At 54.4% G+C, this 26706-nt stretch overlaps 1 protein-coding gene across 2 annotated transcripts in view; it reads right to left on the reverse strand.

Annotated features, from left to right (window-relative positions):
- Positions 1-26706, reverse strand: part of ADCY1 (adenylate cyclase 1) — a 116447-nt gene that overhangs the window by 53291 nt on the left and 36450 nt on the right. For both annotated transcript variants that reach the window (XR_010945363.1, XM_067745730.1), the window contains exons 3-5: positions 24062-24180; positions 20299-20410; positions 5556-5683 (exon numbers count right to left, since the gene is read on the reverse strand). Coding sequence is in view for 1 of the 2 variants with exons in the window: in XM_067745730.1 (XP_067601831.1) it covers positions 5556-5683; positions 20299-20410; positions 24062-24180 (359 nt within the window). In the remaining variant the exon portion in view is untranslated. The remainder of the gene's footprint in view (positions 1-5555; positions 5684-20298; positions 20411-24061; positions 24181-26706) is intronic.

Consider the following 26706-nt stretch of genomic DNA (forward strand, 5'->3'; position numbering starts at 1 on the left):
TACCCCACCCGCGACGGCTGCAAGCTGTAACAGGGCTTAGCCGCTGGACAGATGCATTCCGGCCACAGCGCCCGCCAATGGCCCCTTGGGTTTGGTGTCAGCCCAAGGGAGAAGGAAGGCGGTAGCTGATACCTCCTGCCCTGGCTTAGCTTCCACAGCCCACCTGCGTCCCGTGTCCTGACTAGCCCCATCCCACCTGGTGGTCACTGCGCGTGAGCCTGCCTCCACGCTCGGTACCTGGAAGTCCTCTGTGCCTGGACTGGCCTGCCGCCTGCTGACCCGAGGCCATCCACAAGGGGTCCTGGCCATTAGTTTCCCAGGGCCTGGTGTAACACCGGTCCTGGACCCTCGTGAGTAAACGGTGTGGAATGAGATTTCAGTTCCCCTCACCCACACAGCTGCTGACCACCGCCAGCTCGCTGCCCTCCAAGAAAAAAACCCTTAATCTAAAAGACTAAAGAAAGACGAGGGGCTTCAAATGATGAGGAAATAAAGAGACTGGGAATCTTCATCTGAAACAAAATGAATGCCACCAGGACACAACTTAAGTCCACAACATCGCAAGGAGGTCGACAGAGAAGGAAAGTCCCGAAGCCCTGGCTCACGTGCCTCTGACAGCAAAGGAGCCTGTTCTGTGCAGCAGAAGAGAGGACAGAGCTGGGCCACCCCGCGGGAAGGCTGGGCCTTCCCCAGAGACTCTGAAACTAGCATCCCCAGGGACTCTGAAACTATCCCATGATCTCTTCCTAGCAGGTTACTGATGCGTGATGCCCTTACCAATGATCCACGATTTATTCATCATCATAACAGGAGTAGCAGCATTAAAGAAGCAAACACTTACACCCGGGGTGCACCTCGGGCTGGGTCCCCAGAGCTCCACCTCCCCAGCCTGGCTCGTGCACACTCGGCTGCCTCAATGCCAACGTCCTGTCCTCAGATCAAAAACTGCAGGCTGCGACCAGGAAGGGACAGGACCTGGGGGGCAGGGTAACCCCATTTGTCAGCAATGCCACAGCATGCGTGAGGCTCACTGGACCCAGCCCACCTGCCCTACCCTGACTTCCACTTGCACACCGTTCACCCACAGCCTGGCAGGGCTTCCTGCCAGCCAGGAGCCCCTGCCACGGCCCCCCACCCCGAGCGGCCTCCACTCAAACCTCCCCCCCCATCCCAGCCTGTCTTCTAACCAGAAGCAGTTCTGCCTGCAACTGCTCGCATCACCCACCGAGGGCCTGTCCCCCAAAACCATGGCACACGCGGGCCCCAGAGGCGTGCCGAGACACTGCCTTCCCAGCTGGCCCTCAAGCCCAGCCTCACCGTCCTCCGTATTCAGGGGGCCAGGCTGGACCGTAGAACCAGATACATCTACACAGGGCCCCGGGCATCCTGGTGTTCAGCTCTGATAACCTCAGAAGCCTGCGTGCCACGAATTTACAATAAAGGTTTTGTGGAAGCCTGACTGTTCACATATCTTTACTACCTATTTCATTGTATACACTTTAAATGTGTTTTTTTTCAATTTTAACTCTTTTTTCATTCGTTTGCCAATCGCCAGTTAAAGGTACTGAAACAACAAAACTAAGGTTTAAAAAAATTTTTTTCTTAATTCACAAAAAGAAATGAGTTCGGGAAAGAAGTAAACTTGCAAAAGATGTTTTTGTGCATTTTAAGCATTTCTACTTCTGCAGTCGTGGAAGGGCAAAGGGCAGGGGGACTGCTGCGACCCACATCCAACCTTCCTCAAGGAGGCCTTCCTGTCCGCAGTGTGCAGGGCCTTTGCCAGCCTCCACCCAACCTGTGCAGCCCAGGACACTCCACCAATTCGCCCCGTCTGTCACCCCTTCGAGCAGGCTCTCAACTGGGGGAACAGCAGACGTGCAGTGAGCTGGACAGTCACTTGTAGATAAATTCTGCCTCAAGAACTGTCTCACTCTAGATTACCAACAAGGACCTACTGTACAGCATGGGGAACCATACTCAGTATCTTGTAATAACCTGTAAGGGGAAAAGGTCTGAAAAAGAATAGATATACATATATATGTGTAACTGAATCGCTCTGCTGTACACCTGAAACTAACATAACATTGTAAATCAACTATACTACAATTTAAAAATTGTCGGGCTTCCCTGGTGGCGCAGTGGTTGAGAATCCGCCTGCCAATGCAGGAGACACGGGTTCGAGCCCCAGTCCGGAAAGATCCCACATGCCGCGGAGCAACTAAGCCCGTGCGCCACAACTACTGAGCCCGCGAGCCACAACTACTGAAGCCCGTGTGCCTGGAGCCCGTGCTCCACAACAAGAGAAGCCACCACAATGAGTTAAGAAAAAATTGTATGAAAAAGAAAAACAGAAAAAAACAAAAAACCTGTCTCACTGAAGAGCGTTTGCCAAGAACTGAGAAAATTGAAGGACGGGGAGGACCAGGCCTCCAGAACAACCAGAAATGACTTTTGTCACTCGGCCATCTCTTCTCATTCGACCTCCAGCCTTGGGCTCCTCCAGCCTGGGCACATCGGGTCTACCCATGACCTGAGCACAGGCAAGCTGGCCTTACCAGCTCAAAGACGGGTCAGGGAAGGAAGAGCACATGTCATTTCCTTCTACTTAACTCAATATAGTGAACCAAAAATACCCAGACCACAAGCAAAGCCACGTCTGGATGAAGGATTTAGCAAAACGGTACCCTGCCTGTTTGGAGGTCTGATTCGTGATTTGCTAATACCTGTGACGGGCAAGGTGCTCCCCGTGGAGTGGACAAACCCCGTTCCTGTAAGTGCACAGAATCCTGATGCTTTGGAGCCCAAGGGAGGGACAGCGGCAGCTCAGCTGGCTCCCTTTTCTGGGGGTTAATGAATTGATGACCGCAGTGGCTGGGGACCCAGCATCTTCCATGCCAGCCCATTTAACCTGGGATCCCATTTAATTCCCACAACAGCTCAGAGATGCAAACACGGTTTCTGCATGTCACAGCAGAGAAAATCAGGGATGGAAGGAAACCAAAGCATCACCTCAAGGATGGGGAACCAGGAACCCAGGGGGCCTGTCTGCTTCCTCGGGCAGGAAGCCCCCAGCCCACTCAGGAACAGCTGCATCTGGGGACTGATGACCTGAACTCAGGAAGCGTTCTTGTACCAGACTAGAGGAGCAGTTTCCTTGGGTCTGACCTAATATTCAAGGCCTGACAGAGGGAAGCTGGCACTGGGGTGCAGGAAAGGGTAGAGGCACAGATCTCACATGGGCAGCACACCCATTGGTGGGGGGGGCAGGATCAGGCCTGGGTACCCTGGGGAGGGGCCGCAGAACTTACGGTCAAAGACCCAGGTCCAAGCAGCACGACACCACCAGGAGTCCTGGAGAAACCTCCCCAGAACCTTCAAGGTCAAGGACTAGCCCCTGACCACCAGGACACAGGGCCTGGACGTGGCTGTGAGGTTGGTCCCACTGCCCTGGTCTCTGCCAATCCAACCTCGCTCAGAGCCCTGGATGTCATGAAGCCATCACTCCCATTTTTCAGATGGGGAAACTGAGAGCCAGGGTCACAGCTCTGCAGGGGCAAGACGAAGCCAGTCACCACATTTGCTGGGCACGTAAGGCTCTTCCCACTCTATCTCCATTCCTCCCACAGTCAGGTGCCACCTGGCCAAAACTGGGAATATATAGATGACTTTAAATTATTATTAAAAATCACACCAACAACAATTAACATGTGGTGTTTTTTTAAGAGCACATTGCACACCTTAATGAGGTCCACAGTTTGAAAGGAGGATCTGATTTGGGTGCTGCGGGCAGATGGGGGCCAGATTCCCCCAAGCAGGAGCCCAGAGGGCCTCGGGCACTGCCACTCCCCTGGGAGGGGGTTCAGAGCCCTGGGACTCCACATTCAGGCTGCATTCTTCACTCGGTCTTTTACACGGAGCATGGAAAATCTTTCATCTGTTTTCCCCGTAGAAATGAACTTTCTACCAAGTGGAAAAAAGATCATTCCTCACTTCTTGGCCAGGGAGAAGACCCTCGACCCCTCCGGTCTCACTCAAGGTCAGGGCCGGTCTGGCTGCACGCCTGCCTGCCCCTGCCCTTGCAGAGGTTTCTTCCTCGGTTTTTACAGATTCCTTCTTCCGCTCCTCTCTATCCGGCGGCAGCAGCGCTTGACCCACACACGTCGGTCCTGCACTCACAAGAGTCGGAGTGGATTGCCCTGTTTTCTGAAGCGAGCGACCCTGGTGGATGTGCTGCCCGCAAAGCGTCCGCCTGAAGAGGGAGCTGACAACAGTGGTCCAACACCCCTACGGTGGGGCTCGCGCATCCCCCGAACCTGAGCATCTGCGTCACCACGCACGGCGTCTGCACGAGATGCTTCAGGAATCTCATAACCTTGCCAACCATCCCTCCAGCCTTTGGGTGTCCTCTGTCCACTCAGAGGTCCCCAGGCCTGCAGCAGACCTCTCTGTGGCCCCAGCAAGGGACATCTCGGCACCACAGCCTCTTCTGCTTCCAGGTCACCCACGGCGCTGTGCCCGCGACCCAGGGCCACCTCTGGCCTCCCCAAAGAGCAGGCCGGTCAACAACCAGCCTCTTCTCCAGTTCAGCTTTTCTCCAGAGCAAGGGCTGCATATTGAAATCACCTAGAGGAGGGGGCTTTTCCACCCTCAATCCTAGACCACAGCCCAGACCAGCTGCCACTGGCTCTCCAGGCAGAGCAGGCCTCAGGGTTTCGACTTGCCCAGGCAATGCCGACACACAGCTCCTGGCTCCTGAGAAGCGGGGTACCAGGCCGAGCACGCTGGCGAGGTGCTGAGCGCCCTGCTTCTGCACACAGTGTGCAGGTGTGTGGACCCCGCAGTCTGCCTCGCGAGGACTGTGCAGCTGAGCCTGCCGTTCATCCCATCGCGTCCCATTCTCGTGCTATTACTTCTCTGCTCCCAAATGTGAAACCACGGCAGGCCCTGGTGACCCCATCTCACGGAGCCGAAGCCATCTCTCCAGGCTGTCGAGAAGCCGCGATGTGGCTCTAAGCTCCGCCCACCAGCCCAACCTCCCAGCTCCACACCCTCCTTAACTAGACGGAAGGCTCCCACCTCCTCATTGCCTGACGAGGGCTATGAGGGTAGCTAAGAAAGGAGCAGGCCAGGCCCCCAGTGTTCCAAAAATACCTGCTCCACCCCACCCTCTCTCCACAGAGAGCCCCTGACACCTGGTCACCTGTCCACGTGGACAAGCACGTGGGACTCCTTTTCAACTGGAACGCGGCCGGATTTGAGCCAACCCTTTCCCGCAATCAACTCCTTGAACATCTTATCCGGCTAAGCTCGAAGGGTCATTTCTTTTGGCCTGACTAACGTATAGCTGGCAATACCCTGGATCACCGCGGACAGGGAAATGCAGTCCCCACAAAATGCAAAGAAGGGAATCACAGAGGCAGAGCTGCACAGAGCAGGCGGGACTCCTCCACCCAGCACCTCGCCGCCTGGCTCTGGGTCTCCGCAGCCACGGCACAGGTGACCCACCTCGGACACACTGGCCAGGACAAGGCAGGCCTGCACGGCAGGGCACTCACGTGATGGTGTCGATCATGTCCAGGCCCATCTCCACGCAGCAGTGGGCGTGGTCCGTCTTGGGCTGAGTGAGGCCGGACACGCAGTAGTAGCAGTCTCCCAGGATCTTGATGCGACGGCAGTGGTTCTCCTTCGGGCGAGAGGGCAAAGGGCATGTTAGTGACGCACCTGGGGCTGCCCGAGCACCTGCGCCTCTGCCACCACCAGGTGTGCTGACCATTGAGCTCAAGGCCCGACCTAGACCAGGGCCCAGGCGGCTCTCCCACAGTCAGGGTACCTCGAGAGGGCAGGTGGCCCCTATATGGCTGTGATTAGGTCGCCTTGGGGCACCCCACGCCGTCCCCGCTACCCGCACTCAGCCTCTTCCCACGTGGGGGTCCACCTCCCCTGCCCTTCAGATCACCAGGCCAACCCCACAGGCCCTTCAAGGAGGGGAGGTCACCCCATGCCTGGGAGCCAGGTCCTCTCCCCAAGGAGGGGCCCCCTCTCCCAAGAGGGGCTAATACAGTCCCCGTCCTCGGATCACCATGTGATTGGCCCTACTGGAACATGCTAGGCTCCTTCGCCAGCCCGGGAAGGGCAGGCCACACGCATCTGAGTGCCCGTGGCTTAACCCAGAGTCAAGGTCCACAGGCCGTGTGAGCAGCTCTCCCCGGAGAACCACCAGCCGGGGCCTGAGCCCAGACCTCACCACCCACGGGGAACACCTTGGAGAGTCCTCCGACACTGAAGAAGGTCTACTCTCGCACTTACACAAAGGGGAGAATGCCAGTGCCCACCTCGCCCTCGTGTTGAGGACAGAGAGACACGCCAGACGCTTACTGCCACCTGTCCTGCACCAGTCCTCTGGGGTCAGCTATGATTATGACGGTGACTGTCAGTTTTATTTCAAGGACAGCATTAAAACGGCAGTTTTAGAACATTTTGTTTACAACACCCCTTCAAACCCCCCCTAAATAACTGAGGACCTCATAAAAAGTTTTCATGTAAGCAGGTTACAGCTATGGCTATTACCACATGAGAAGCTACAACTGAGAGATTTTTTAAAACGTATTAAAGCATTTAAAGTAACAATAGCAAATGTGTTATATATTAACATAAGTAACACTGTTTGAAAAATTATGACACTTCCCCAAACAGAAACAAATGAGAAGCAAGGCATCGTTCCCACTTTTGCAAGTCTCCAGTATCTGTCTTGACAGGAGACAGCTGGATTCTTTGTTCTACCATTCATGACATCATGTTTCCTGAGCTTGTGCACGTCTGTGAAGGAGATCAGCCTCACGCAGCCCGTCCGTGGATGAGACGGACCTCCCAGCCCCCGGGACGGACAGCCCCCCGGATGGTCCTGTAAAGCCCAGAGCTCTGCCGACCCTACTCTGAGAACACATTCTACAGCTTGTATTTAATTCTGCTCTTTGGTTTCTTACAAATGAGCCACCTCCTGCAGGTTTTCTCCAATGCTGTGAATTCACACAGTGCCCTGGGATGAGAATTCTCAGCCCTCACCACCCACGGGTTCACACACGGCCCGCACTTCTTCTGCAGGACGCTGTCCACTGGTGCAGAGGGTCGGGGAGGAACAAGGGCCTGCGACCCTGCTGCTCTCCTGAGAGATGGCCCAGGCCACTGAATGGCTGGGTGCCCAGCTCCCCCCAGCCCTGGGCCTCCCTCAAGGTAGGGACAGTCGGTCAAAGGGGAAGAGAAGAGCAGTCACTTCCACCTGTCGGGTGGTCTCTGGGGAAACCCAGTGACCGGGTCTTCCCCATGCTAAGCCCCACAAGCTCCCCCTGTGGACAGGGAGCTGGCCTCAGGGAGGTCCAGGGTCCAGCCACTCATCCTTCAAGAGACCAGAGGCAGCCACTTAACCATTAGGACACCAGCCTCCTGGTCTGCAGAAGGGGTTTGTTTCCCAGCGTTCCATGGGCAGGCCGTGCTGGGGCTGACTTGTCCCGTGACAGAGTCTGGGAGCCCAGGGCCTGGTGCAGACGTCCACACTGCAGAGCCCCTGGGAGGCAGCCAGCCAGGCTTCTCTAGGCTAGCAGGCAGCCCGGGCTCTCTTCTGGCACCTCTAGAGTGTCCGTCCTCACCTGTCCCCACCGTCACTGCCAGGACACACCGTGCAGGCCAGCGAGGGGCAGCTCGCCCCATACATCTGTGCCCCGTCTTCACAGTCGGGCTGCCTTCACTAGACCCGAGCGCCCAGGATGAGATGAGGGTCCACTGCCAGGGGCCCGACCCTCCCCAGGCGCAGAGACCCTCGGTGGAAGGCTCATGATTCCCGACTCGTCCAGCCCCCTCCGAGCTGTCTGGATCTGGTGATCCAGACCCCTCCCTCTGAGAAGCCCGCACAAGCACCTACCCCACGTGGGCAGCATTCTTGCAGAAGATCTCTAAGGTCACCAAGCCCTGATTCTGGGGACCTCGAGGATGACAGGTATTCCCCACCCATCAGCATCTCTGTGGGACGCTGAGTGCGGGTGACTGCGGACATCCCTGCATCCCCCAGCTTGGCTCTGCGGAGTTCCCAGCCACCTCCAGGCCCCATAACCCCAGCCTTGTGACCCTGGGACTGGAAGGTGCTCGGTACAAGGTCACTGAGCGGGCAGGTGTGCGCGCGCGCGCGCGCGCGTGTGTGTGTGTGTGTGTGTGTGTGTGTGAATGGGCCATAAATCCTACGGGCAGGTCGTAAGTGGCAGTTGTGCCGTCAGATTTCAAGGGAAATCAGAGGCCGTGGGTGGGGCTGCCCCCCAAGCAGCCACCCTATGAGCCCGACCGTCATATCTGACACAGAGACTCAAGAGTGGCCGCCACAGAAAAGGGAGTCTCTGTGGGGCTGGCCAACCCCTCAGGACAGGAGGTGCTGAAGGACCCTGTCGTTGTAAACTGTGATGAATGCAAGTGGTGTCCCTGGCGAGCCTCAGGAGTGACCCCTACGCCCAGCAGGGCTGCTCTCCAAGGCAGGACGGGGCATCTAGCAAGTGACATCCAGGCCACGGGCTCACAGGTAGATGAGGCCCACCGCATTCTGGGGAGAGCCAACACACGCAGGGGCATAACTACAGCCCGCCAGCGACACATGTGTCGCTGGCGACCATCCTGAGACCGTCCCTCCCGGGCTCAGAACAGACTGGGGAAGTGAAATGCTCACCCGTCCCCTTGTTTTTTAATCTCAACTCTCCTGACTTTTGTTAACAAGCTTAAGAGACCAAAAAAACGATGTTTTCCATTGCTTTTGGTGTTTTAGATAACAACATCTTCCCTGTAAATACCGAAAGCCAGCGCCTGGAGTTCCCCCGCAGGGAGCGTTTGTGACACCTGAACAGCTGCTTCGTGGCCAAAGCAAAGAAAGAAAATGGAGGAGGAGGGACGGCGGGGCTTGCTGGGAAGGGACAGGAGTGACAGGACATGATGGACAGAGCCCCCTCAGAGCAGCACAGGGGCTGCCGGGGGATCCAGGCAGGAGGGTCTCCTTTGCTTCCCAGGTATGGTCTGCAGGCCCGCTGGTCAACTCTGGACCTGGCTGGCCCTGCCCGAGAGGACGGCAGAGACTCCCACACTCAAGGGCTCTGTGACCCTGCCCGCCCAGCCCTGGACCCAGGAAGAAGCAGAGAATTCAGTGGGATCTCAGGAAGAGCCACTGCAGCTTCAGAACCGGAAGAGGCCCAAATCCCTCTGAGGCCGGCTCTGAAACAGCGGGGTCCAGAGAGGTCAGAGGCCATCATGTGCACCCCACACTGCAGCTGGCTTCTGGGAAGGCTGGGGAGCTCCCAAGACCTGCTGGCACCCCTGTGGGAGGGGAGATGCAGAGAGAGAGCTTGAAATGACCCAGTGACTGCACCTGAGCCCCAGGTGACTGCATGCAAAACCAAATGGCCAAGTGGTGTTAACCTTGCACGGTGCCGGGCCATCCGTGGGAAAACCAAATAAGAGATTTTAGAAAATGTTCCTTCTAGGAGGCTGTCTCAGCGTTTAACCTGCTGCGTCCGCACAAAGCTGAAAAGAAATGCACCAAGATATAAACCACGGCTATCGCTGGAAAGTAGGACACATAATCATTTCAACTTCCATTTCCATAGATCGTTCCTGCAGTTCCTTTTACTGAGTCCCACGTGCTCCACCCACTGCAACAAGGACCGCGGACACAAGCGAAGGGAAGAGACGAGGACCCTGTGCTCCGAGGGCTTCCTGCCCACGGGGAGGGACCACACAGGAGCAACAGAGCTGGAACCCAAGAACGCACAGACGTCTGTCCTACAGCAGAGACCAGCCGCATTAACTCAGGACCGGAAGTTTCTCCAGCCTCAGCCACGCCCAAGAGACATCAACGGGCCCCACTGAGGCACACTCTCCAATAATAAATAGTCACGTGTACACCTCTGCTGCTGGTATCCAAAAGGAACAGTGGAGGAGCAGCCCCAAACAGGGCACAGATGCCTAACTGCACAGGGCGGGGGGCGACGGTGGGGTGGCTCAGCCCTCTCTCCGCGTATCTTGCCTCAGGGTCTGCATTGTGGGACAGAGCCGTGCAAATAGTTGATGTACTTAAAAAAGAAAAATTAAATTTAGAACAGCAGTGCCTAAAAATAAAACCAAAATGAAATAACTGGGACCACGTTGGTAGCACAGTTCACAAGTGGTTTCACAAGTGGTTTCACAAGTGACAGGAAAACACGTATTTGACTGGATATCTAGTGGGATGTACTTCAAGGGCAAGGTAACGAGAGCAACCACTAAAGAAATCTTAGATTCTATTCAATGGTCTTATTGTGGGGAATAATATTGGTAATGCTATTTTGAATCAACTGTATATAAAAGGATGAAACAAAAAAATTCTATTACTGTCATTAGGGTTTCCAGCATCAAAGGAAAAGGGACACAAATTTAAGAATCACAGGAGTGAAGTTAAGTGAATTGGAAATATCAATATGAACTCAGAATTCATTCATGAATTTTTCTTTTTCTAAAACATATCTTCCATGTCTGGCTCCTGTAAAGTCCTAGGACCGGAGACCACCCAGATTACAGGCTGGAAAAACCATTTCCCAGTGGAAGAAACTAGGGCTTCCGGAAAACGCCGCATCTGTGAGACAGGACCACGCTCAGAGGGGACGGGCTGAGTCGAGAGGAAGCAGGAGGCAACCGCACGGCTCACCCCTTCGGAGGGTTCTAGTCCTGAAACTTGATAAAGAAATGAAAAGAACCAAGCATGCACTGAGGATAACCCAAGAGCTGAGGACTAAATGTGCTTCGTTTTTAAGGAACCACAAGCTAGTAAATGCAGAGGAAACAACAGGATCCGAAAACCACCACTGTAGCAACCAGAGTGAACACCGATGGGCCGAGTTCGCCAGGCAGCTGCTGTGACCCTCGGGTGCAATGTCATGGGAGACGGGTAACAACACGGGAACCTCAAACCTACACGCCCTGGAGGGAGGAGGCCAGTGGGGAGGGGTGCACTGGGGACAGCACTGCGCTCCAGGGAAGGGCTGTCAACACAAATGAGCGAGCCCAGGATCTAAGGCAGGTAGAGAAGGTCTGCTGGTTCAGGAGAAGCACAGGACACACCCAGCCTTGGGGCTGAGCCGCCACAAAAGGCAGGAGGCTTAACAAGGAAAAACCGAAACCAAGAAACACTTGGCATGTCCACGGAATACGGTGTGTGTATTCATCCAGGTTTTAGTTTTCTGTATCCTATGAAGGTCTGACGTCTCGGGGGCCTCGCTGGCAGGGAACGATGACCACCGCGCAGGGCTGGCTAATTCCCGGAGACAAACAACGGCTTGTTCCAATTACACCGGCGGATCAGAGGCCACGTCTCCTCTGCGGGCTCTCACACTCCGGCCACTGTCCCCACCCTAATCACCAGGGCAGGGACCAGACTGCAGGGAACACCGACAGCCCAGAGCCCTTACTATCCACACTGTCCAGCCCTGCATCTGCTTGCCCCCTCTTCCCGTGGAAATGCCAATAAAGCCCCGCCCTGCTCTCCCAGCCCCCTCTGCCAATCTGGGCGCCCGGTGGTCCCCTGTGACCTTGGATGGCCTGGTGTGTCCCCTCCTCTCGGGGACCATGAGTGATAGAGCATCCTTCTATGGCCTTAGCCTCTGTGTCATCACCCAAGGGTGCAGTCCAGACACACGTCCACCTCATGTGAATCCTGACTGGAACAAACCAGCTCTGAAGAAAAGACACGTCTGAGACGAGCAGGGTGACCAAGCCCAGAGCCAGACTCAGGACTCTGTGACTGCAGTCAGTGCAATTGGGTGCGACAGGGGCCTTGAGGTGGTGCTGGCCGTAACGTGCTCAGTGGAAGAGCTACTCACCAAGGATGCAAGCGTGCTGCGCGGTGCTGGGCAGGACCTGCGGGGGAGAGTGCAGACCAAACAAGACTGGCCAGACGTTAGTTACTGTCGAGGATGGGTTGTGGGTGCCGGGGGAGAGGGCGTGACGTTATTGTCTCTACCTTTGTGCTTGTGCGAATTTTCTAAAACCTTCAAGGGCAGGGTTTACATCTGGCTTACTCATGCTGCACCCCTATCACCTAGGACAATGCTGGCACACAGGAGGGACCGGGGAGCTGCTTTCTGAAGCCAAGTATGAACAAGTGCCTCCCTGGTGATACGTGGAGGAGACACGTCCTCCTCCTGTGCACGGCACTCAAGGGGCCCGTTCAGGCTACCCTGCCTCTCCCTCTACCGCGGCTCCCCACTCAGGCCTCAAGTGAACCTTGCTCTCCACACCACCCTCCTCCCTCTGCCTAGAGCACATCTCCCCACACAGGGACCTGGGCCACCGCACCTGCTGAATAAAGGTTTCCTCCCAGCAGACAGGGTGGTGAGTTTCTACAGGTGGCCTGATACGAATGACAGACTCCTTCAAATTCCAAACATCTACTGGCTTTTCAAGAAACAATATCTAGGGCTTCCCTGGTGGCGCAGTGGTTGGGAGTCCGCCTGCCGATGCAGGGGACGCGGGTTCGTGCCCCGGTCCGGGAAGATCCCACATGCTGCAGAGCGGCTGGGCCCGAGAGCCATGGCCACTGAGCCTGCGCGTCCGGAGCCTGTTGCTCCGCAACGGGGGAGGCCACAACAGTGAGAGGCCCGCATACCGAAAAAAAAAAAAAAAGAAAGAAAAGAAGAAAAAATATTTATTCCCTGCTAATCAAGGGATAATTAAAGAAATCCAGGTTCATCATCAAGGATGCAGAAAGTTCAGAAAATTAAAAATCACAACTCAGCAATAACCACAGTTATTCTGGGATATTTCATTCCAGCCTTTTCTCTCTGGCACTCACATAAGTGTGTGCACACACAGTGTGAAAATTGGGATTCTACTCTCTATGTTATTTGATCACTTAAAATCGTTCCTTTGGGGCAGTTTTCCAAGCTGAGCTCTGGTGACAGCTCCACCGCCACCCCCTCCAGGCTGTGCTCACGATGTCTGTTTACATCCTGACCACACGCTAGCAAACATCTCATTCAGCAAATCCTGGTTTTGCAAAATTGGCTCCAGTTCTCCCCACCCGAGCTGTAAGTACCCCGGCTGTAAGTTCCCTGACTCCGTCTTTGTGCTCCAGCACCCCTTGCCCGACAGCAGGTGCACAGGTGGCTTTGCTCAAGGAACACCGTCCAGCAGAGTCACAACTGACCCACGAGCACGTGTCAGGCCTGAACGCGGCCAACTCTGCGCAGCTACGGGACCAGGGTGTCAGAGCAGGAAGGCCTGACCCTCTGAAATGATCCCGAGGACAGTCTCCCGAGGAGGAGGGATGAGGGGGGACAGGAAGGATGGACCTGAACACACACCCGAGTAGCTCGGAATTGGGTAGGGAGCTCTGCCCTTGGACCAGCTTCCATGGGTCCCTTTCAGAAACATCCAGAAAAACACAAATAACTGAAAAATAATGTCCTCACTGACACAAGTCGTCAGAGTCATCTTTCAGGAATTGCACCCCCTACACTCTTGTCCAGGAGCCCCTCGGTGTCGGGTCCTCACGGGCCAGAAAGGCTCATGAAGCGTCCGAGTTCAGGGACAGCACAGACTGGCCAAGCCCAAGGGCGGGCATCCCCAGGGAGAGCCCCTTAGCAGACTCTGAGCATCCCCAGGGATGCTCGGACCAGAGAGGGGATGCCTCCCGCACTTGTCTGCGCTCGCTAACCACCCATGACGCATGTGGGTCAGCCTCCTGGCCCCGGGCACCACCAGCACTGTCCTAAATCCAATGCACCCCCATCCTGTGCCAGGCAACCGCCACCTCGGGACTGAGAACTGACAACAGTGCGACAAGCTCTCTCTGGAAACAGTCCCTGAAGGATTCCCGGGGTCATGACCAGAGCTAAGGACTGTGTTCTCATCTGCCTGTCACCCCTGAGGAGGGGGCCACAACCAGCCCAGGTGGCCTTGCGGATAAGAGGACAACCGGGACTCAGGCTCGTCTCCGTAGTGGGCACACCAAGGACCCTCCACGCTGGCCCACACCTCCCGAACCAGCCAGATGGACGTCTGCTTCACCCGGCCAGTTCATTTTCCCGCAGAGAAAACTGATCCAGAGAAGGGCCCCGTCCCCAACAGGTGGCGGTGGAGCAGGGCTGAGCCTGGGACAGGGGCTTCTCCATAAACCCAAAGGGTGCAGCCAATTGCCAAATCCACACGGAGATCAGAGCAAACACAAATCTAAAATGGATCCAATAAATGGGGGAAAGGTCAAAAACATAGTGCACATCTGTGGTCATCAGCCGTGCATCAGGGTAAATAAAACGTCAGCTCCTGTGGAGACTAAGACAAACACGCTCTGTGTTTGCTTAACTGCCCGGCAGATACCTTTGTAAAGGAGGATGGGTTTGGATCCCTGGGGTCACCACACCCTCCTCACCGGGCCCTTGGACACAAAACAAGCACATGTGAGAAAAACATGTCCAGGTGCTCATCAAAACAGGACACCAGCAGATTAGAACGAAAATATGTTTAAAACCCACAACATCCATGCACAAAAGGACAGAGAAAAAAAGCAATAAATTAGAAGGGAATGAGGCCATCTTAATTTTGAGCTTCCTCACAGTCACCTCAATGAGAAGGAAGAAAGATCCGAGATGAAACCATGATGTCTGAGCTGGAAGCTGCACTGGATGGTACGTGGCAGGTTAGACGCTGAAGATGCAAAGATTAGTGAACCTGAAGGCGCAGCAGTAGAGACTGTCCAAAATGAAACAGAAAGAAAAAGAACCCCCAAAATAAAACAAGATCACCATCCTGACGTGGGTGAAACTGGCGTTCCTGAAGGAAGAGGAGGACGGGCACAGAAAAGTATTTGCAAAACGGTGACTGAGGGTTTTTCCCCAAATATTATGAAAACTACAGATGCGAGAAGCTCAATAAACTGCAAGCACAAGACACCTGAAGAAAACCACAGCTAGGCACGTCAAAATCAAAGTGCTGAAAACCAGCAACAAAGAGAAAATCTTAAAAGCAGGCAGAGAAAAAAGACATTTCATACAGAGGAGCAAAGAGCTGACAGAAGACTTCTTGTTGAAAACAATACGAACGATGACAAGAAGAGCAGCATCTTTAAAGTTCTGGGGGAAAGACCTTTGCACTTAGAATTCTATACCCAGCAAAAAAGAAATTCAAAAAAATAAAGGCCAAATAAAGAGTTCTTTCAGAAATATAAAAGCTGAAAGGATTTGTCACTCGCAGGCCCACACTGCAAGAAACACTAGAGGAGGGCTTGCTTCCCTGGGGGCACGGTGGTTAAGAATCCACCTGCCAATGCAGGGCACATGGGTTTGAGCCCTGGTCCGGGAAGATTACACATGCTGCAGAGCAACTAAGCCCGTGCACCACTACTACTGAGCCTGTGCTCTAGAGCCCATGAGCCACAGCTACTGAGCCTGTGTGCTGCAACTACTGAGTCCAGTGCCTAGAGCCTGTGCTCCACAACAAGAGAAGCCACCGCAGTGAGAAGCCCGCGCAGCACAACAAAGAGTAGCCCCCGCTCGCCACAACTAGAGAAAGCCTGCGCGCAGCAATGAAGACCCAATGCAGCCAAAAATAAATAAATTTAAAAAAATAAATGTATAAAAAAAAGAGAAAAAGAAACATTAGAGGAAATTAAACAGAAAAAAAAGATAAAACGTGGAAATATGCCACACGTAGACCACACAAATGAGTGAAGCCCATATTCTGGGCCATAAATTTAAGAGGATTCAAATTTTAAAAGTATGCTCTCCAACCACAATCAAATTAAATTTGAAGTCAAAAACAGAAAGATCTTTGCAAACTCCCTCAAAAAACAAACGTCTTAATAATCCATGGGTCTAAGAAAAATTAAAGGGAAAATGATAAAGTATTTTGAACTGAACACAAATAGAAACACAACATATCAGAAATTTGCTAAAGCAGTACTTCGGAGGAAGTTCACAGCATTAAACACTTATATCAGAAGAGGAAAAAAGATCTAAAACACAATGGTCTCTGCTGCTACCTTAAGAAACTACAAAAAGAAGAGCAAATGAAAACCAAAATAAGCAGAAGAAACAAAATAATGAAAAAAAATAAAGGAAATTAATAAAATTGAAATAGAGATATATGAAACCAAAAGCAAATTCTTTTTAAAAAATCAATAAGACTGATAAATCTGCAGCCAGAATGATGAGACAAAAAGAAGACACAAATCACCAAAATCAAGAATGGGACAGGTGCCAGTACCACACATTCTACAAATATTAGAAGGATAACAAGGAAATAGTGTGAACAACTTTATTCTAATAATTTTGACAACTTAGGTTAAATGGGAAGACTCCCTGAAAGATTATAAAACACCAAGTTCATTCAAGAAAAAAATAAATAACCCCACGAGCCCTACTGAAAGTAATTGAATTTATAGTTAAAAATTTCCACAAAGAAAACTCCATGCACCAGTAAATTCTCCACACATTTAAGAGAGAAATCATACCGATGCTACACAAACTCTTCCAGAAAATTGAACTGGAGGAAATACTCCCCAACTCTTCTATGAAATCAGCATTACCTTGATACCACATAAAAACAACATAAGAAAAGAAAGCCACAGACTAATATCCTTCAGGAGCATAGATGGAAAAAAAATCTAAACAAAAACTTAACACACATGTACACACACGTACACCTACATATTCTCATACGTATTAACTCGTGTACACACATGCACACATGTACAGAGTTGCATGCATGTTCATGCACACTCACGTATATACGATGCACTCACATGTACACACACACTCACATACATTTATATATACATGCTCATTCACATGCGTACACATACACACACCTAACATATCTCTTACTCCAGTCAACCCACCATGAGGCTCCAGTGTGTGCAGCACCTGTTCTCTGGAGGGTGTGCACTTCCCTTGATAAAAGTATCTAATCCAACATCTCAGACACTAGTAAGTGTCCTGGTGAAAGAGCCTAGTAGTGAATAAAAGAGAAAATCTCTTACGTACCAACAAACTGGACAACCTAGAAGAAATGGATAAATTCCTAGAAATATACAATCTACCAAGATTCAATCACGAAAAAATATAAAATCTGAACAGACTGCATCAGTAATCAAAAACTCCCAATACAGGAAAGCCCTGGACCAGACGATTTCACTGGCGAATTCTACCAAACGTTCAAAGAAGAATTAATACCAATCCTTCTCAAACTCTAAAAAAAAACAGAAGAGGAAGGAGCACCTCCAAATTCATTTTACAAGGCCAGTATTATCCTGCAAGGATGGCACAAAAGAAGAAAATTATCCAATATCCCTGATGAACATAGATGCAAAAATCCTCAACAAAATTTCAGCAAATCGAATTTAACAATACATTAAAAGGATCACACAGCACGATCAAGTGGGATTTATTCCAGGGATGGTTCAACACACACGAATCAATGTGATACAAACACATTAACAAAATAAAGAATAAAAATCATATAGCAATCTCGATAGATGCAAAAAAGGTATTTGATAAAATTCGACATCCTTTCATGATAAAAAGTCTAACAAAGTGGGTGTGGATGGAACATACCTCAACATAATAAAGGCCATGTATGACAAGCCCACAGCTAACATCATACTCACTGGTGGAAAGCTGAAAGCTTTTCCTCTAAGATCAGGAACAAGACAAGGATGCCCACTCTCACCACTTTTATTCAACATAGTGTTGAAGTCCTAACCAGAACAGTTAGACAAGAAAAAGAAATAAAAGGCATCCAAATCGGAAAAGAAGTAAAACTGTCTCTATTTGCAAATGTCATAATATTATATACAGAAAACGCTAAAAACTGTATCAAAAAACTGTTAGAACTAATAAATGATTTCGGTGAAGTTGCAGGATACAAAATCAATATACAGAAATCTGTCACGTTTCTATATACTAATAACGAACTAGTAGAAAGTAAAATTAAGAAAATAATCCCATTTACAACTGCATCAAAAAGAATGACATACCTAGGGATAAATTTAACACCAAAAAAAGGCAAATTGTAACAATCTGAGGAAACACATGGAACACTGAGACATTCTGAGGGAACGTGTGATGCCCCAGAAGGCCCAGTGGACACCCTGCCATGTGCACCCTGGGTGCAGTGCCGATAGAAAGGGGCAATGGATGTCACAGCTGGGACATGGGCCCGAGAGGTGCCCCCAGGGCCAGGGTGAGGGCACAGGCTTGGAACTCAAGGTGACACTCACACCTGCAGCTGATTTAAAACAGAAGAAACTGGCAAAGCGACAGAGGGAGTTTGTATTCTAGGAAGGAAGAGGACAGGACAGGGAGCCCCCAGATCACACATTTCATCCTGAGAACGAAGACCTGGGTGTTCCTGGGGCACCATCTCCGCCCGTGCTCTCCCACCCAGGGAGGCCCATCTCTCCAACCCCTGGACGGGGTAGGCCCTGCGTCTGTTCCAGTAGAACACAGCACAGGTGGGGTCGGCCATCGGACTGCCCACCTCTGGGAACGCCACACCCACAAAAGAAGAAAGTGATCACTGGGCTGCATAAAAACTAAAATCTCTGCCCTTTATACAACACTGTCAGCAAATGAACAAACAGGCCAAAGTGGGAAAGAAAATATTTGCAAATCAGGTATCTGACACAGGACCAGCGGAAAATCCGTAAAGACTTCCTGGGCGGCTGGGAAGCAGGTTATGTCCTGAGAGGCCTGGAGCAGGGGGGTCTCCCAAGGACAGCAGAGGGGCAGGCGGCACTGCTCACCACGAATCACTGACCAAACTTGGCCCTGATCCTTCGGGGACCATGATGCTGACCTCAAGCTGCTGGGAAGACAGAATCGGACGAGGAGGCAAAGAGCACGGGCCCTCCCGTCAGCAGCAGATGCTCAGAAAAGAGGCCCTGGTGGGCCGAGTGGGACCCTGGTCCAGAAGCTTCCTGGTGAGGGGGGAGGAAGCAGAAGGCCTGAGAAAGCTCCCAAGCAGCACTGTGAGAGCCCCCGGCCGCCAGTCACCCCCTGCATCGGACAAAACACACATCCTGACCCAAAGGTAAAAGGTGCTGGAGGCCCGGGCACAGGCCACGCTCACGCCCTCCCCGCCTCTTCTATGCAGCCCTGTCCGCGGGAGGACGCCCGGGAGGCCTTCTCCCAGGAAGGCGAGGCGGCACGTGTTTGCACAGACCTCAGCCTCGCTCCCGGGAGCAAGTCCAGTGGCCGCGCAGACAAAGGCTGCCAGGGCCTCGAGGACAGGCAGCTCCATGCCCAGCAAAACGACATCACAGGCAGTGTGACCGCTGCTCGCTCTTCCTGCAAGGCAAGAGCAAAGGCCGGGGCCTGGTGTTCTGTGTCCTGCCCAGAGGCCGGTCCGAGTCTGCGGCCCACGCGGTACCCGCCACCCAGCGTCCCTCAGGACTCCTGGCCACTGCATGAGCCAGGCCCAGCCAGGGGTCCTCTCTTCACCCTGTTCACTGAGGGGACGTTCACTCTTCCTTCCAAGAGCTTTAACTGTCACCTCCTCTGAGAAGGAGTCTGACCTCGACAGAATCTGCCGGCCGACCCCTCCCTCCCTCCCTCCCTCCCTCCGTCTCATAACCACCCACTCAGGGGCCTCTGTTTCCACCTCGAGCGAGGCTGAAGGAGAAGGTGCACTTGTCCATGTCCTTGTGTCTCCCCCATGTCCTGGCAGGACAGGGCAGGTGGGGGTCGGGGTCCCAGGCCTGCATATGCTGCAAGTGAGGCCGTTAGCCTCGGCTTGACCTCTGCCGGCCTTAGATGTGACCTGTTCCAGGAAGACTTCAAAACCCTGGCGCTCAGCCCGCAGCGAGCAAGGGGGCCGGGCATCCTGACACGTCACCAGCTGACCCCCAGCAGGCAAGTTTCAAGCGCAGGCAGCGGGCCCGGAAAAGGGCAGCACAGGCCTGCTCCGAAGAGTCCTCCACCAAGGCCAGCCCAAGCGACACGTGCCACAGGACAGAAGGTGGAGGGCGGCCTGCGCGCAAGACCACGCAGCTCAGCCGGTGCCTCGTGCTGCCGGGGCCCCTCACTGGAGGCGCTGCCTGTGCTGGTGCAGCGCCGTCCTGTCTGCAAAGGTAGCGCTCAGGTCCCAGGGAAGGAACCAGCGAGCAGTGAGGCTGGAACAACGGGCGAACACCGCGTCCCAACCAGCCTAGGTCACATCTCCAACATGGGGATCCACCTGGCACATCGTCACCCCAGGAGCAACTCAAGTGAACCTCCGGACAAAGGGAGAGGCTGCGCTTACCGTGGCCAGCTCGTCAAACTTGCCGAAGAGCTCATTGAGGAGTTTCACCAGCTCCTGGGCCGTGCACTGCGACGCCAAGCCCGTGAAGCCCACGATGTCTGCAAAGAGGATGCTGCAAGACAAAGGGGTGCCAGTTGCCCTCCTCCGCCGACAGACGGACAGGCTCATGCCACTCAGACGGACGTTACCTTCGCACGTCACCTGAAACTAGAGCCCCCTGCTGATTCCTCAAGCAGCGGAAAAGGAAGGCTCTGCTGTTCTCGTGTCACAGGTGAGGAGACTGAGGCTGGGAGAAGCCGGGGGACTCTTTGGTCATAGAGGGAGGAAATGCTGGAGCCACTCAGAGCTCCTCCCAGGACACAGGGGAGCAGCAGTGACCACCGCATGCTGTCTATATACTCGGCGTTCCCCAGACACAGGGGAGAAGCTCAACGCCCACTAGGCCTGTCCCTTTTCCCAGGGTGGCCCTGTGACGGGGCCGTGGGTGGTGGCAGGTGAGCAGAAGTGACGTGCTCTTATGGAATGAGCAGCCCTCCTCCACACCTCCTACAGGTGATGCAGGCGACTGAGGCCCAGGCCCCGTCAGAGCCTCACGGGAGTCCTGTGCTACGCGCAGGGTCACCCCTCAGTCGGCTATGAGGGGGGGGGGGCAACCCCTCTTATATGCGGGGCGTCCGTTTACTACAGTACCTGGGTCAGTCTAAACAAGTCAATGCCCACCCATAGCACAGAGCTGGCATCCTGGATGCTAGAAAGACTTTCAAAGGCTTAAGTAATGAGGACCAAAGCAGGGCAGAGAACTTGTAGGACAACAGAGAACCTCCCCGAGCCGTACGTTTGGGAGAGGCTGGGGTTCCTGACGAGTCCTCCAAGCACCCTGACCCTCCCACATGTGAGGGACGAGGGAGATGGGATCAGGGGCCTGTCTCAGGACGAGGTGTTCCACGGAACCCACTTGGGAGAGGCCATGGGGCCTGATCATGGAGCTGCCGGACCAGGGCCAGGTGCCACTTCTGGACCTCTCGCCCCAGGGGAAAGAGAGCCCCTCGCTCTTGAAGACACTGCATGGCCAACTTTTGTCTCCTACAGCCAAAAGCACCCTCAGCTGTGAGACTTGGGAAATCACACACATGGTACACTGGAGGGGTTTGTGAGACTTAAACATGCATCTCCAGGTTAAATGAAGAAAGTGATGTGGAATGAAAGTGGTTTGTTCTTTTTACACAATTGTGTTCATATCTTAAAATTCCTGATGCCAGATCTTACCTCAGTTCTGCATTTTCAATAACACCTCATGCCAGAGAGTAGCGACCGACCTCACAGGCAGGGGCCAGGAGCCCACATCTCAGAGAAGCTTCTCCCTGACGAGGCCCTCGCCCCACCTCAACCACGCCCTGCCCCAGCTTGGAAAGACGCTGTGTTCACCCCATGACGAGCCGAACGTCCAGTTATAATCCTCTATCTGCAGGGCAGCTTTGCCCACTGAGACTGTGAGGGACTGAAGGATGCAGGCCCAGCTTATATGCCCACAGCACTGAGCACAGAGCAAGGGGGATGCACACCTGTGTCATGAATGAATGAATGAGTAAAACCTGGGTGTCTAGGGTAGAGAAGTGTCACTGATACTGAGAAGCTAAGAAAAGGGATTGCAAGAGTGGGCGGAGATAGACAACACCGATTTCTTTCCCCTCTGTTTTGGTATAAAATTCAGGCTTATTTACATCTCTGAGGAGCCACTGTGTTTTCTTCCTTCTCTATAACTAGCCATGCATTCACAGGCCTTCCTCTATCCACTGGCTTCTCAGCCTCTGCCCGTTCACTTCGTTCCTCAAAAACCGACTGAGCATTGCTCACTCCCATGCTAGGAAAGCCCCCAGGGCTTGCCCTGCCTGTCCTCCTCCACTACCTGTGGGAAACGTCACCCCCGAAGCACCCAACGTCCCCCACGCACGCAGGCAAACATGCGTGGAGGATCTCTTACACCCCAGGTCCCTGTCCTCAGGAGCTCAGCATCCGGGGAAGACAGCTCACAGGTGGGAGGGACAGAGCACAGGGAAGCAATGATATGGGAAGCCTGGGATTCTGTGGGAAGGCACAACACCCACTTCGCGGATGCAGCCAGGCTGGAGCTGTCCTCCCCAGGCACTATCCAGACACACAAGGAAGGAATGAGGGAGGGAGGGAGGGAGGTGAGAAGGAAGAAGAAAGGAAGAGGGGATTGATTCAGAAGTGCAAATAGCATGTGGAAACTAAGATGACTGAGAACCATATAATGACTTATCAAAAGCTGAGCGAGGGCTTTCCTGGTGGCGCAGGGGTTGAGAGTCCACCTGCCAATGCAGGGGACGCGGGTTCGTGCCCCGGTCCGGGAAGATCCCACATGCCGCGGAGCGGCTGGGCCCGTGAGCCATGGCCGCTGAGCCTGCGCGTCCGGAGCCTGTGCTCCGCAACGGGAGAGGCCACAACAGTGAGAGGCCCACGTACCGCAAAAAAAAAAAAAAAAAAAAAAAAAACCTGACAGAGGCAGACTGCTTGGAACTTGAGTACAAGCAGTAAGCAGTGGAGCACAAGTCTCCAGGATGAGAGGGGGTCCTTCAAACCGCCATCTCCTGCCTGAGTGACACTTACGTAAAGTATCGATATGATTCCCAGACAAGCAACACTGTTATCTATTCCAGGTACTTTAAAAGGGAATGCATGACTGAATACAATTAATTGCTTTTTAATAGAATCTTTAACAACAAACAAGCAAACCTCAGAGTGTCCAGGGAAAGTTGATTCACTCCAAGGGCTCAGTTTCCTCACCTATAAAATGGGAATAACAATCCCTAGCTCCTGGGGCTGCCATGAGATGAACAGAGTGAGAAGACCCCCTACCCCAGAGCCCGGCACCAACTAGAACAATGCTCAGTTATTAACCTGATGCAGGCAAATTCCCAGCCCAATGGCCACTGCCCAAACCTGGCTTAGGAACAGAGCTCCCACCCTTTCTAGCCAACACAGGAAATAGAAGGTGGAGAAATGAGAAAATGGGAAAGGGCAGCTGTGAAATGCATCACCCGAGAAGCCAACACACCCCCCTTGTGGGAGCTGCTTCCTTGCTGGGCAAGTGCTCCCCTGGGCTCCTAACCCACACCTGCTCCCTCCTTCCCTTAAACTAGCGCCCTCTGCCCACCTCCTCCATCACCCCCACCTCCATCCCCCCCACCTCCATTCCCCCCACCTCCATCCCCCCCACCTCCATCCTCCCCACCTCCATTCCCCCCACTTCCATACCCCCTACCTCCATACCCCCCGCCTCCATACCCCCTGCCTCTATCCCCCCCACCTCCATACCCCCACCTCCATCCCCCCACCTCCACTCCCCCCACCTCCATTCCCCCCACCTCCATACCCCCATCTCCATTCCCCCACCTCCATCCCCCCCACCTCCATACCCGCTACCTCCATACCCCCCGCCTCCATCCCACCCCACCTCCATCCCCCCACCTCCATCCCCCCACCTCCATACCCCCACCTCCATCCCCCCCACCTCCATCCCCCCCACCTCCATCCCCCCCATCTCCATACCCCCCACCTCCATTCCCCCCACCTCCATCCCCCCCACCTCCATACCCCCCACCTCCATACCCCCCACCTCCATACCCCCCCCTCCATTCCCCCCACCTCCATACCCCCCCCACCTCCATACCCCCCCCACCTCCATCCCCTCCCACCTGTGCTCCCTAGGCCCATCGCAGGGCCAGGCCAGTGCCAGCCCTACCTCACGTTGTCATGCCGCTGGATGTAGATCTTGTGGAAAATCCTCTCGGGGGGCTTCAGGAAGTCCTCCTTCATCTCCATGGCGACGTTCCGGGGCAGGAGACTCATGAGCAGCCGCTCCTGGACAGGAGAGACGGGCCCACGTGACACGGCAGCTCCCCCGACGATTCCTGGACACGCCCACCCCAGTGACCTTGGTGCCGGGAAGCTGCCCTCCACGAGGGGCCTCGGATCCTCCTCACACGTGACCGGCACGTGGTCCAGTCCCCCGGACCCTCCCAGCCCCAGGTGGGTGGTGAGCAGGCCTGGGCTGTCACCGCACAGGTAACCCGCGCCCAGAGCACTGCACAGGCACCAGCATCGCCTCCAGAACACCCGGCCCGCCCGTGAGCCCCAGCTTCAGTGAGCAGCGGGTCACAGCGGGGGAGTGTCGCTGCCGCCAAGCAGACCTGTCCAGCGTGGCCCCAGCAGGGACCTCGAGGTGGGCTACGAAAGCACCTGTGCCCCAGCAGACGGGGCCCGTGTTCACACAGAGTGAGTGGCTTTGGACACACTGTGGCACTTCCTCCCGGTCTTGTCTTCTGATTTCCCCCGATCTGCGGGAGACAAACATTTCCTCCCCGCACCGTCCCCACCAGAGGATGGAGCAAACGTCTGGGCTTATCCACAGGAGCCGTGCCGCCCTGGGGACGCTGTCGCCCTTCCGGGCCCTCGGTTTCCTCCTCTGGCCTCCACTCCTCCTCCTCTTGGTGGATCCGCCCCTGGCCTCAGACCCACTGGCCACACTGTATCTGAGAAACCGTGTTCTAGACACTTGGACTGAGGCCCCACTCCTCCCTCAATCCCTTTCACAGCCCCTCCCTCCCACTCTGCTTCAGAAAGCAAACAAAAGATCGGAATTTAGATCCTGCTTGGAATCAGGTGGACATCTTACAAGGGTGAACATGGGGCAGGGAGGGGGCACAGGAAGCCCCTCCCTCCCTCCAGCAGCCCCCAGGCTGGGCCCACAGCCCCTCGGCCCCGGCCTGTCCGGTCAATGGAGGAGGCTCCAACGGGGCCACATGGATGCCTGGCATGGCCCACCCGGAGCAGGGTCTGGGTGCAGCCACCAGGCCCTGAGACCCTCCTAGACCGCACGTCCACCCTGCAGTGTGAGGCCACATCCCTGACCGGGGGCAGACGCTCCTCTGCGCGACACCCTCTGAAGGACAACCAGAGCAGCAGTAGGGCAACAGTCACAGACCCTAAAAGCCCAGCCCGCCTCCCGGCCTGGGGTGCGGGTGTCAGGGCTTCTCCGCCTTGGCTCCAGGTGACACATTTATTTTAAGATGGGAGAATGTTTCTGATGCACTGGAAGAGTCTCCCCAGGCGACGCATCCCCACATACACTTCTGAGGAGGGAGGCCAGGCCCAGGCCCGCCAGACGCCAGGTGGAGCGGAGCGTGTTTGCCCAGGCAAGCCAGGCTGTGGCCGGGGCCCTGGGTCCTGAGCGAGGCCCGTATCTATGCTGGGGGCCCCACCCACTGTGGTCCCCACACGGCTCCAGGCTGGACAGACCTCCACACTCAGGAGGGACATCGCAAGAGCGCAGCTGTCCATGGCCACACGGGGAGAGGACCCTCTGAGACAGAAGCGCTGGTCCGAGCGTGTGTTCGGGGACAGCCTCAGGGACGGAAAGCCCCACTGCCCAGGGCACGGGAGCTGGTGTGTGACCTGAGCCTGCATGGGAGGACGTCGGCCATTCCTTAGCAGAGGGGCCTCTGGGCACAAGCCCGAGCGCGGCCCATGGAGAGGAGCCTCTGCAGGTGGCCGGCTGTCCTGAGGTGGAGGGAACTCGGCAGGGGGCTCACTCGGACCACCATCAAAGGACCACCTGGAAGGTTCCAGAGACTGTCACCGCCCTGAGATGCAAGGTGGGAAAACAAAAGCAGCTGGACGACAGGGCAGGCCGCCCAGGAAGGGCCCTGGGAACACACAGGGCAGCTGTGCCCTCTCCCGCAGCCCCAGTGTTGTGGGCGTCTACAACCCTGGGCCCTTGCACCCCAGAGCCCCGCACAGAGGTGTCGGGGAAAAGGCGGGTCCCAGGGCCTGCAAGACAGCTGCCTGGCCTCACATCCTGGTTCTGCCTCTTGGAGCGGTTAGTCAAGCTCCGTCACAATCCCATCCCGATGGCAGAGACCGTTTAACTGGATGGAGACTGGGGTGTGAGGGCTACACGGATCAGATCTGCCACGTCAGCCATAAAGTGCCTACCCTGGAATACGTATGTAAGAGACAAGGGTTATCTCACTTGGGTAAGCCACTGTCGTATGAAGTTCCTAACTGCGGGTTATATTTCTGACCAAGGGCCCAGCATGAACTCCATCCACAAGATTAGTGATGGTGCCTAAAGCCAACACACATTAATAATCAAGACTAGAGAGAAGCACACAGCCTCTCCCACGGGGAGCGAAGCCGCCACGTGAAAAGATCAAGCACCCATCCCCGATTAAAATCAAAAAAAAATCCAGCGAGCAACCTAAGACAAAGTAGCGCTCTGACATCCTAAAGATAAGACCTGGAATCCAATTCCAAACACAGCCCTAAAGCCTCAGGCAGCAATGAGACCTTCATTACATTAGGAGCAGACAGCTACGCTAATGAGTT

The sequence above is a fragment of the Pseudorca crassidens genome, chromosome 8 (genome assembly GCF_039906515.1).
Source record: "Pseudorca crassidens isolate mPseCra1 chromosome 8, mPseCra1.hap1, whole genome shotgun sequence".
NCBI classification, from domain to species: Eukaryota; Metazoa; Chordata; class Mammalia; order Artiodactyla; family Delphinidae; genus Pseudorca; species Pseudorca crassidens.